General features: G+C 37.5%; 1 protein-coding gene across 1 annotated transcript in view; it reads left to right on the top strand.

Moving 5' to 3' along the window:
- Positions 1 to 12,162, top strand: part of AUH (AU RNA binding methylglutaconyl-CoA hydratase) — a gene marked incomplete at its 5' end in the record, with an annotated part of 107,187 nt that overhangs the window by 23,448 nt on the left and 71,577 nt on the right. Inside the window, one exon of the mRNA XM_080362642.1 lies at positions 9,739 to 9,825. Coding sequence (XP_080218768.1) covers positions 9,739 to 9,825 — 87 coding nt within the window. The remainder of the gene's footprint in view (positions 1 to 9,738; positions 9,826 to 12,162) is intronic.

Genomic DNA, 12,162 nt, shown 5'->3' with positions numbered 1-12,162 from the left:
GGGGGGTTGGGGGGGGGGTGGAGAGGAGGAAAGCTCTGTGTTGAATGATAATTGCAACATGTATTGGTTTTTATTAAATGCTGATTTTTATCATTACCATGATGTAACATGTAAGCTCATGGCCTTCCCATGTTTAAGTAGCTGGGCTGTTGTATGAGGAATTATATGAAGATTGGGACAAACAGGTTTGTCATGATTTGATCACTCTAGAGGTCTGTATTTGTGGTTCTTAGGCACTTAAGGGGTGACCTTCACTGCTGCCACCAGTGTCTTTTCCTTCTGGCTCTTCTCCAGTAATTCTGTATCCGAGAGTCAGGGATGATGCAGTGTCCCTACCTGTCTTCTGCTAGTCCTGATTTTTTTAGCTTGGCAGAGGTCACTAGAAGTGAGGCACAGCACAGCATCAGAGTTAATATTGTGTTAACTTACTGTTTGGAAACAGGTAACTGTCCTGTTCTTGTACATTTCCACCAGTACTGGTCTCTTTCATGTGCCATGGAGGAAAGTGCAGCAAGTCCTATTGTGATAGTTATACAATGTTTTGCCTCCATAAGAGTTACTAGAGACTAGGGAGTGACTGAGGCGGTTGTTGGATGATGGAAGTGTCATGAAGAAAACTGCTTGTTGTTTAGGAAAAAATTTTCTTTGAAGAAGTGAAATGAGGGAAAGGCTGAGGTACTAAATGCCTTCTTTGTCTCAGTCTTTAGCAGTCAGATCAGTTGTGCTCCACGTTCCCAGCCCCCTGAGCCAGAAAAGAGGGATGGGGAACAGAATGAAGCCCTAATAGTCCAAGGGGAAACAGTGACCTGCTACGTCACTTGGACACCACAAGTCTATGGGGACAGATGGGATGCACCCAAGGGTTCTGGAGGAGCTGGCAGAGGTGATCACCAAGCCACTTTCAATTATCTGCCAGCAGTCCTGGCTAACTGGGAAGGTCCTGGTTAACTGGAATTGGCAAATGTGATGCCCATCTACAAGAGGGGCTGGAAGGAGGATCGGGGGGACTATAGACCTGTCAGTCTGACCTTGGTGCCAGGAAAGGTCATGGAGCAAATCATCCTGGGTGACATCACATGGCACATACAAGAGAAACTTACGATCAGGCCCAGGCAGCATGGGTTTATGAAAGGCTTGACCAACCTGATCTCCTTCTATGACAAGGTGAGTCACCTAGTAGATGAGGGAAAGGCTGTGGATGTTGTGTACTTATACTTCAGTAAAGCCTTTGACACTGTATCTCCCAGAATTCTCCTGGAGAAACTGGCTACTCATGGTCTGGATGGGTGTACTCTTCGATGGGTAAAGAACTGGCTGGAGGGCTGAGCCCAAAGAGCTGTGGTGAATGGAGCCAAATCCAGGTGGCAGCCAGTCACAAGTGGTGACTAGATCATTGGGCTGAGACCAACTGTATGAGGTTCATCAGGGCCAAGTGCTGGGTCCTGCACTTGGGTCACAACAACCCCAGGCAGTACTACAGGCTTGGGGAAGAGTGGCTGGAAAAGTGCCTGGCAGAGAGGGATCTGGAGATGTTGATCAACAGCTGGCTGAACATGAGCCATCAGTGTGCCCAGTTGGCTAAGAGGGCCAACAGCATCCTGGCTTGTATCAGGAATAGTGTGGCCAGCAGGACTAGGGAAGTGATTGTGTCCCTGTACTCAGTGCTGGTGTAGGCCCACCTCAAATCCTGTGTTCAGTTTTGGGCCACTCAATGCAAGAAAGACATTGAATTGCTGCAGAGGGTTCAGAGAAGGGTGACGAGGCTGGTGAGGGATCTGGAGCACAAGTCTGAGGGACCTGGGGCTGTTCAGCCTGGAGAAAAAGAGGCTGAGGGGAGACCTTATTGCTGTCTACAACTACCTCAAAGGAGATTGTAGCCTGGAGGGTGTTGGTCTCTTCTCCCAAGTAGCAAGTGATAGGACAAGGGGAAATGGGCTCAAGTTGCACCGGAGGAGGGTTAGATTGGATATTAGGAAAAAATTCTTCACAGAAAGGGTTGTCAGGCATTGGAACAGGCTGTCCGAGGAAGTGGTGGAGTCACTATCCCTGGAGGTGTTTAAAAGGTGTTTAGATGAAGTTCTTAGGGACATGATTTAGCCCTAGAGTTAGGTTATGTTTGGACTCAATGATTCTGAGGGTCTCTTCCAACTGGAATGATTCTGTGATTAAGATGCTTATAATGATTTTTCTTTTCCTCTTATGCAAGTGAAGATGAATTCAGGAAAGACGTGAGGTACAAGCTGCCTTTTTTGTGGCAGAAAAGGTTAACAGGAGGAATATTATTGGGTGCTTCTAAATTTAGAACTCAATAGACAGGATGGAAATAAAGCCAACTGACTTTAATCTATATCTGGTCTGAATTCGCATAAGCATTGTAAAGGGATCGTAGGACTTTCATATATGAAGTCAGGGCTATTTATATTCACGAATTCTGGATTTGAGGAGGAAACCTGTTTGAATTAGTACCTTGGCCTTTAAGAAAAACTTGTGATTCAAAAGCTTAAAAGAAAAAAGGAAAAGTTAAAAAAACCCAAATGTTACACTTTCTGAAATATCCCAGTTATGGGAACTGATTTAGCAGCAAGTGCTTTAAATATGCTGATCTTAATGTAATATATTGCTAGATATGAGATAATCCATATGAGGGGAACTGCAAAACTACCATCTTACCAGAGCGAATTCTCAGGACTGGCATCCTGCCAAAGGCTGCAGTACACAAGAGTTACAGGCATTTTGTTTGTTCTTCACAGTTTGATGATTCTCAGGAACCTTTCTGTGACACAGAGGAGATACAGGTAAAAAGATATCCAAGTCGTGCTAATAAATCTTACATGGAAGAATATAAATTTAAGTTTTGACTTAAAAATCAGATATCCACATTTAGAGAACTTCAGGAATATAAAGTCCTGTAAAAAAGAAATAATTTTATTCATTGACATTACTTCCTGATGTAGGAAACATACCTGTCATCCTTCATGCCAACCTGTTTTGACTAAAATGACTGCAGGCAGCGTTCTTCTTATGTTGTTTTGAAATTTAGGATACACCTTGTTTGTTTTTTTTTTTTGTCGAAGTTACATGTAAATGCATTTTTCTCTGTACTCAGTTCAGCTGGTGTGTGCAAAATTTGTATCTCTACAGGTGTGCAACAGGATTTGTTGTTGCTGTAAATAAAACAAATAATTACTAGAGAAAGTAGGTGATTATTCTTAAGTTATGAAAGATGAATTATGAAGTCTTCTGCTTTTAAAAACCTTGTGATAATGTTCTTGTGAACATGTTTCTTACACAAAATGTTATTTAACAGGCAATTATGAAAAATGTGTTATAACATCCTTATTATGTTTGTGTAACTGTACCAAAGATTGACCAGTGACTGTTTGATGATAGCTCTTTGGGGTTTCAGAACCAGCTTTTAGGTATATTAATTCACTCTTAAGGTTGGGTCCCATGGAGTATACCGGGTTTACTTTTTTGGTTAAAATTTCTTCCTAATGATTGTAAGCATAGGTACCCTTACTTAGATTAATTAAAAAAAAATTATGGATCTTAATAGTGTGCTTTCAAATGATTTTGTGCATCTGAAAAATAGAATTCCTGATACTTACATGTGACTTTTGGAATTCTCCATTCCGTTTTATATGAGATTTTAGACTCTGGCTTAATATTTTGCGTTGTTACTGACTTCTTCATCATTGTGTTTTTTGTTTCCCACCTGATTTGTTTAAATTGCTAAAGTGTGTTTGTTTGTTTATTTATTTTTAAAAATGCTAGTATGAAGTGCACTAAAATGTAGAGATGTAAGTCATACTTGCCACATGAAAGTGATGATCATATCTGTTTACTTTCACACATATAAATAAATATCAAGGAAAAATTTAAGTATGAGAAGATGTGAGAGTTTGGGTAAAACAGTGGGGAGACTGAGACTAAATGTCATGGGATTCCTTCCTCATTGAAAAGTTTTGACGTACTCTGAAATTACTGGAAATTTGGAGAAAAAGTTGTTGGTAAATCTTTCTGAGTTTGAACTTAGATTGGCTCTGGTATTGTCCTCAAATATGCATGTACAGCTCCCTTTTTGCGGTATTTGTAACCTCATAAAAGTTGATTGGGGTTCTGCTAATGATTTCAGCTAAACTTGGATTTCCTGCAGTGACTTGTCTAGGAGATGCACACATTTGTCTTTGAAGAAAGATATTTACATGTATGCTAATGGGTGTTTTTTGTTTGTTTGTTTGTTTCAACACTAGTTATAGCTTAATCTATAGTGTGTCTCAAAGATGACCATTTGCCTCAGTGTTTTAGTTTGGCATCTTAACTGTCTGTTTTTCTGTGTGGAGAAGGAGGGATATTAACTCACAGACTTCTTAATTACTTTGTGTAGGAATAAACCCTAGGTGCATAGCAATTCTTAACCTTTTAATTGGTGAGGTAGTGCGTGTTTTGTACTCTTAGTTGACAGCATAGTAAGTTTACTTCATAAATTCCTCAACCTGTCTCATTGCGTTATTAAACATATTATAGGTGGTGCCTCTGTTTTGCCGTTTTCAGCGTTCGTAGTTCTTGCCAACAAGATACAGGAGGATTGTACAGAACATGTGAAAGAGTATCTTCTGATGCTCACAGATGTCACTTCCTGATTCAGATTTTGGTGTGCTGACAGAATTGGTTGATCTGTGTTTATAGCAAGATCAAAGGGCAAGCTCAAAATAACATTGCTGCTGTAAAAATGTAATACATTATTCTACCTCAAATGCCTGTGCATGTGTCACTTCCTTTCCTCTTTTCAGAGAAAAGGCACTGTGGGCGCCTTTCAGCACGTGGTAGAATAACTTCACAGTTTAATTTTTGTGTGCCAGGTTTCTAAAAGACTTATTTTTAAATAAAAGTATTTACCAAGTAAGGTTAACATTTTAAGTATGATGTATAAACCGTTAAATTTTATGCCTTTTTAGTTTACAGCTTTTGTGTTGTATTTTGGAAGTACACGTTAAAGCATTGTGTAGAACAGTACTATGCAAGAAAATTTTTGGCATTTATGGTATTTGGAAAGTGAGGCTTATAAAAGATGTTGGAACAGATTTTTTCAAACACACCACTTACCTTTTCAACAGTATATAAATTATATTTAGAAAGTGGGTGAAAATGTCCAAATAAGGCAAGAGGCCTGAAGTCAGATTAATCACTGTAAAACTTGGGTTGTTTTTGTGTGCTCTCTTGTTAAATAGCCACCATTGTCATGTAGAAGTGTAAGCAGAAAAATTCTGGTGAATAACAGAAATATGCCTATCTTGCTGGACTGCCCTTGGTTTCCTCAAATAAACATTGTCTCTGGCATCATTGTGAAATGCAAGTCAAGCACATGCTGCAAAATCTCTCTAGACTGACAGTGTACAATAGCCAACCATTGAGTAGCCAAATGTTTAAAAGAGTTGGTTACATCAGGGTTTTTATACTTTTTGGAAGTAAGGTAAAAAATAACTAAGCTTTTTGTGTTCTTCCAGTGTTGGAGTGGGGAAATATGAAAGTGATATAGTTTCAAATCAAACAGAGATTTTCTTTCAGATTGACAAACCTCAGTAGAAGTGTGGGTAGTATTTAAAACAGCATGTATCTTCCTCACAGTAATTTCACAGGTTGATCTGCAAATACCAGTTTATGTACTAGCTGGTGAGCAGACCTTCAAAAGACTGCTGTTTGTACTGGTGTTTTGCAAACGGGACTGTTCTGCAGGGAATTTCGCTGCTACTGGTTTTCTTTATAAATTTAGAAGTGATGCTACTGTGGCTTAAATTGATTCAAGAGGAGTTTGTTTGCAAGTGGAGGAGAGTACCTGTCCTAATCCTAATTAATGTAGCTGTAGGAGGAAGTGGCTGATTGCACTGTCAGTGTAGTCTTTCACTGTTTCACTTCTCTCTTGTTCTATACTAACAGCTGGTAACCTGAAAATGGCATTGCACAGTCTATAAAAGGGAGTTTGTAAAGTGCTGGGAGCAGAGAGGTGAGAATTTGGGAGCGTGACCCCTAGAATCACAGCTGGTTTTGGCTAGCTTTTGCTACATTTCTGAGTGGTTGAGAATCAGTTCGTGGGACAAAGCATCAAGACGCCAGAAAGTGTAATGTGGAGAAAAAAGTGATTCATGCTTCAGTACAAACAGGATGAATGTGGGGACATAATTACAGTGTAGAAACAAATCTGCAACAGCTAGTTTGCCTGGGCTAGTGTTAGCTCAGGTTCTCCTTCCCTTAGATCTTTGGGAAGAATGGCTTAGAGAGCCCTGTGTCCGGCATGGTGTGGAGTCATGGACCCACAGAACAGCCTCCAGAGTCTGTGGGGAGTGGGTGTGGGGCAGCAGATGGGCCAAATTTGTCTGCAGATTCCAGCTGTGGCCCATGGGAAACTTACAGAGCTTTCTTCTGTTAGAGTTTTTGTGGTTTGAAAAGCTTAGCTACTTTGTTGCTCTCAGCAGTTGGGCAAATAGTATTTTCAGATACTTTGAAGTAGGGAACTTGGGGTGAGAGAAAGGGTCTTTGATTTCAGTAGCTGAGAGAGCAGAAGTCTCTGGTTGAACCTGCGCTCTCCTTCATGGCTGTCTTCAGAAACTTAAACTTTTCTTCTGACCTGAGAACAGATTTTGAAGAAACGTGAATAGTTCTCTGCTATGTGGGTCAAGGGATTCTTCAAGAATTCTTTGATCAGTAGTTGAATCTTATAACAGGAACAAAAGTATTAAGTTAGTGGCAGTTCCATCTCCTGTGAACCCAGGGATGCCAAGGCATGTGTTCTCTTGGAGTGCACCAAATGGTTTCTGCCTAAAAGTATTTTCCCTGAAAAATCTTCATTTAATACTATTATGCTTTGGAGGCCTAAAATAAGAAAGGATTAGAAAAAGAACTTTTTCCATTAACTTGGCAGTTACAAGGGAGGTATACTTAAAAAGGGAAATGTAAGATTACAGAAGTTAGTAAGGCACTAAGATCAGCTATTGTACTAGATTTTTTCTTCAGTACTCAAAATCATTGATTTTTAATTGGCAGCTACCTTTTAATCTATTCTCACAAAAATTTTTGTTGAAAATTTAGATTTCTGTAAATAACTTCAATGACATATTTTAACTGAAGGGAGAAGTTTGCAATCTATTTTTTTTTGTTTTAGATTTTTTTAAATTAAGTCCTTTTTTTTTTTTTTTTTTTAGTGAGTCTGAATATATTAAAACCTAAAAATTTCTTTAGTTTTATTGTTGTCCCAAAACCAGGGTTCTTTACCTGGTATGCATACAAATGAGCCAAATTTAACACACAGAGATGAGATATTGTTTATAACAGAGTTGCGCAAGTCTGGAATAAAGCCAGCATGCCAGCCAGAAAAGTAGAAGGCATTATATAAAAAATCTTATCACTACATTCACACCCTAAAGAGCCAACTGGTTACACACTTGCATATTGGTTACATAATCCTTTTAGCGTATAATGAGCAATGTTCAGCTAAAGGACACTTTATCCAACAGTCTTGAGATACATGTTAAAGCAAGACTCAACTGATTGTGTGGGCTTCAAAATGTCTGAAACTGCAAGGCCAGTAGTGTCTGTAGTTTCTGACTGGTGTTTTGCAAGTCACTCTTATCTTTGTTGTATAACAGACTGACCTAAAACTGAAAGGATTTACATGTCTTTAGGTTAGCAGTTGCAGACAGGATTCATTCTTTTACGAGATGACAACATTATCTTGACAATATATTTTCTTAACAGTTATGCTGAAGGTATTTTCTAGGTTCAGTGCCTCTCTTTTGAAGTTTTCTTTATATACTTTTAAAGTGTATGCCCACTGAGCAGGATTTAAATGTGTGGAGGTTTTGAGTCAGATTGCCCAGCCATACAGTTTTCTTGTTCATAAAACACAGTTTCTTCCTGTTCTTATATAGGCAATGATTTGGGCAGAGTTGTAGAAGCTAGACTCAGACATTAAGTGATAACAGAGAAGTGCTGTTTTTTCATTTGCACACTTGCTGATACAACTTTTAAAGCAGGTTTTGTCGTGAAGTTTCTTTTTAGAAAGCTCCTTTTATCTACACAACTCTGTCATAAATGCATTTCTGAAAGTTACCTGCAGTTTTATATGATTTATTATTCTGTCCAGATTAAGGGATGCAAATTCTGTTTGCTTTTCAGGTTACTGGCAAGATTTTCCCATGCATTGATTGTGAACTGCTAAGGAAGCAATTGCAGTTTTGCTGCAGTGCAGACTCAGTTGACCACAGTAAATCCTGTTCTGTATTGCCTGCTCATCTGTCCTGTCCTACTGTCTTCAGTTGGGGCATACCCTAGAAGGTTGTTTGGAAGCTTTTGGCAAGGTGTCTGGTAGTATGAATTAAACTTGACCTTATTTAGTGGGAAACATGCAAATGCAGTCAGGACTGTTGTTTCATTGTTTTTATATTGATATGCATAGAAGGAGAACAAAAGTTTTAGTGAAATGAGCAGCTTTGCTATGATGGAAGTAGAAGGGGAGATATAGAGCTGCATTATTGGGCATATTACCTTAACACAGCAGCTGGATGTGTATCAGAAAATGCTGTGACACTGAAGTTGTGAGTTTCAACTGATGCTGTCAAGAAAAGTATACCTAAACCTCTGTTTGATGAAGAGCGTCAAGAAGATCTAGCATGAGTTAAGTCCAGAAAGGTAAAAGAGGGAGCCTATAACTGCTTGATTTAAAATTCAGAGTTACAGTCTTAACTTAATCTGAGTCCAATACATTTTCCTGAATGGATAGTATTTTGATTCTCGGGGTGGAGAAACATGAGACTGTTTTTAGCATTGGATATATGCCTTGTTTAGCCTTTTCAGGCATATGCCAAGAAACTAACTGAATAGGTTCATTTTTACCAAATGGATGACATACACACTAAGTTGAATGGGAGTGTTGCACTTTTTTAGAGAATAAATGTGTATATGCAGATTTTGCCTTTTTCTATAAGAAAAATGGACTTCCTGTCTTAGTCTGTATTTAGCTATTATTATTATTACTTTCCAGTTCTCCTTTTCTTTACACATTCATGAGATAAAATGTCAGTTTTGCACATCAGTGAATTTTTAAAAACACATTTTGGTAAAAATCTCTACATACAGTGTGCTTTTAAAACAGAATTATTTTCATATATTCATGAAGAAATGGATTAAAAATGTCAAGTTTTTGCATGTTTTGGAAGAACAAAAAATATGTAACTTATTAAAAAATATATTTCACTAAAGTGAGTTGAAAAATGGTACTAGGTCCACGATAGAATTTTTTATTAAGATAAATGTAGTCTGTTAATGTAAAAACATGCACCCTAGGTATTTTGTGACCTACCAATCAAAGAATAACAAGAGCACCATATGAAAAACACGTATTTGTCAGACTTTGTGACACAGTTAGGAAAATAGAAGTATATGTCAGACAAAATACTCGCATAAATGCTATTGTTCATAAATATTTTAATATGAAAGGTCACCAGCAAGAATATACTTGATGATAATCTGGTGGTGGGAATTTGATTTTCGTCTTTTGTTTTTCCTTGATAAAGAGTCCATGTTTTCCTTGAAATCTGTGGAAGATGCATGTGACCAATTTGAACTGTCCTTGTCTCAAAGCAGACTTAATATTTTCTTTTGAATACAGGAATATTTTACTTTTGAAAATATATTCACTGTACTATATCCGGCTTGCTAACGTGTGTGAAATGTCACTTACAGGTGCTGACCTTAAAGAAAGAGCAAAAATGCACTCAAGTGAAGTTAGTTCTTTTGTCTCAAAAGCAAGAGCAACTATTAATGAAATGGGTATGTAACCTCTTCCTTTAACAATGCCATTTTATCTGTAACCTGGGAAGAGTTAGATCAGGAGGATGCCATAAATGTGCATGGTTGATTCTTGACAGGTAGTATGATATCCACAACTACTTATGTTGATAAATATGAGTCAAAATCCATTCTTTCTTTTAAAACGTCCCTAATCAAGTTGGACTTTTTTTTAGAATGCCAGGAAAAGCTAAATCTCAACTGAAATAGAGGTGATTTACTCTGCTGTTTTCATAAAGCCTGGATTATTGTGTGACATCTAGGTACTTCAGAATTCGGTTTTTACTATTACATTCTTGTGGTTGGTATAATTAATGCAGGAAGTTATCTACTAAGGCCTTCCATGTTTTTATTTAGTCCACAATTGTTCTGGTATAGTAAAACCTGCCAATAATTCAGGATTTTAATTGTACCAATTTTTAAGGATAGTAATTTCTCTGTAAATTTCACATTACTAATTCCCCATCAAATCATTATGTTTTTTACATCTCTGCTGATGAATTTTAATATAATTGTTTCTCAACAGGGCATGCCAATATATTTTGTCAAAAGAGAAGTCAAATATACCAAGTTTGAAGAAATTGGTTTTATATATTGGATGTATATATGCAACATATTTTGTCACTTGAAATTTTGGCACGAAACTCTGAGGAATAAATAATTTCTCAGATCATGTTTTTAGATGCATTTCCTTAATACCGTTGGGTCAGATCTTCATTTGGCAGAATGTTAGGAATGGAAACCAGTATGTTTTTGCAGGTAAATGGCAGACTGCTGAAGAATGACTCTTTGATTAGGTATTTATGGAGATACTCATGTCCTTGAATTAATGTCTTGTCTTTGAAGTGAAGCATATCCTCAAGGCTCTTTAAATAAATAAAATCAGTAAAATATCTAGAAATGAATTGATCATTAATTTCCTGCAGCTGATAACTGTATTTCATGCTTGCATTTGTCCTTTTACTGGAAGGCCGTGACAAACGCAACAAGTCTTTCCATTTAGTTACTTTGTGAGATTTTTGGTAGGCTTCCTTAGCTCTAAGCATAATAATAATTTTTCAGCCTTTCTGGGACTGAAGTTACTTGAAATACTTTCTGAGCTGCTATTAATATTTAAATAGGAACAGCTGTTTTTAAGGCTTTCCTATCATCAGGAAATATTTTTTGAAAATTTGACTGTTTTTAATTTTTTAAGTGGGAGAAATCCTAAAGTCTCAAGAAGTATTTGGATTTGGCATTGTGCACTAATTAACTGGAAAATACATATGGTGGTTGGATGCTTTGTTTTGCTGCAGAGCTGAAAAGACTTTAGACAGATATTTGATTGTCTTCAAGGCCATTAAGGTTCCTACGAGAATGTTTAACTACTGAATATGTAAGCAAAATTTCAGTGTTATCTAAAAGGTTTACAGTGGATCATGCTTAGACTGAATTACTTGAAGTTTAGGAAATCAGTATGAGTGCTTTCATTCATTGATCTCTCGTTTCTGTCTCAGGAAATAAGCGTGAAATTCTAAGTGGAATTAATATGTGAGAATCTAGGTCAGTGAGGTACCTAGATAGGAAGGTTTATAAAGGGATGTAGTAACAGCAATTAGACGTGCTACAGGTTGGAAAAGAGAGAGAATTTGAATGTGGCTCTTGCTTGATATTGTAACAAAACTTTTGCTTAGGTTTGGTGACTGTGTCTCTCCCCTCCTTCTTCTTCCTTTTTATCTCCCCCTTCTGTCTCCTTCCCTCCTTCCCTAGATGCTCCCTTCTATCACTTGTAATGTTATTGGTCAATTTTCATATCAGGTATGTTTGGACACACATGCTATATATAGGTAGCTTTTATTTTTGAGTCACATGATGTGTTCCAACCATATATATATATGAGACATTGTTTTTGAGCACATTATGCAAACAGTAGATGTATTTATAAGATGGATCCAACATTTTTCTCAAGGGTCTTTGCAGAGCTGTTTAAAATGTGGTTCCCTACATCAGGAACAGGTAGACAATATAAAAAAATGTGGATTGTTAAATGAGATTAGATTAGATCAGTGCACAAGGCATCATGTTGTGTGATGCCCTTACGAACAGAAGTGAACATTAACTTTGTAGCAAGTCAGGGGTTCTCAGTTCTTTTTTTTTCTTCCGGAGAATTGATTTGGCATTACAGAACTTAATTCATGTAGAACTAGTGGGACATTGTTATTTGCATTTGATTACTGCAATGAATCTGTATAATGAAAACAATAATGATATTTTTCCCACCCAGAAACAACCAGAATGTTGTGAGATGGTTAAAGAGGGGAAACAATTTTCAAATAATTA

Source organism: Nesoenas mayeri (assembly GCF_963082525.1).
Source record: "Nesoenas mayeri genome assembly, chromosome: Z".
Taxonomy (NCBI): Eukaryota; Metazoa; Chordata; class Aves; order Columbiformes; family Columbidae; genus Nesoenas; species Nesoenas mayeri.
This window is presented reverse-complemented; position numbering and strand designations above follow the sequence as displayed.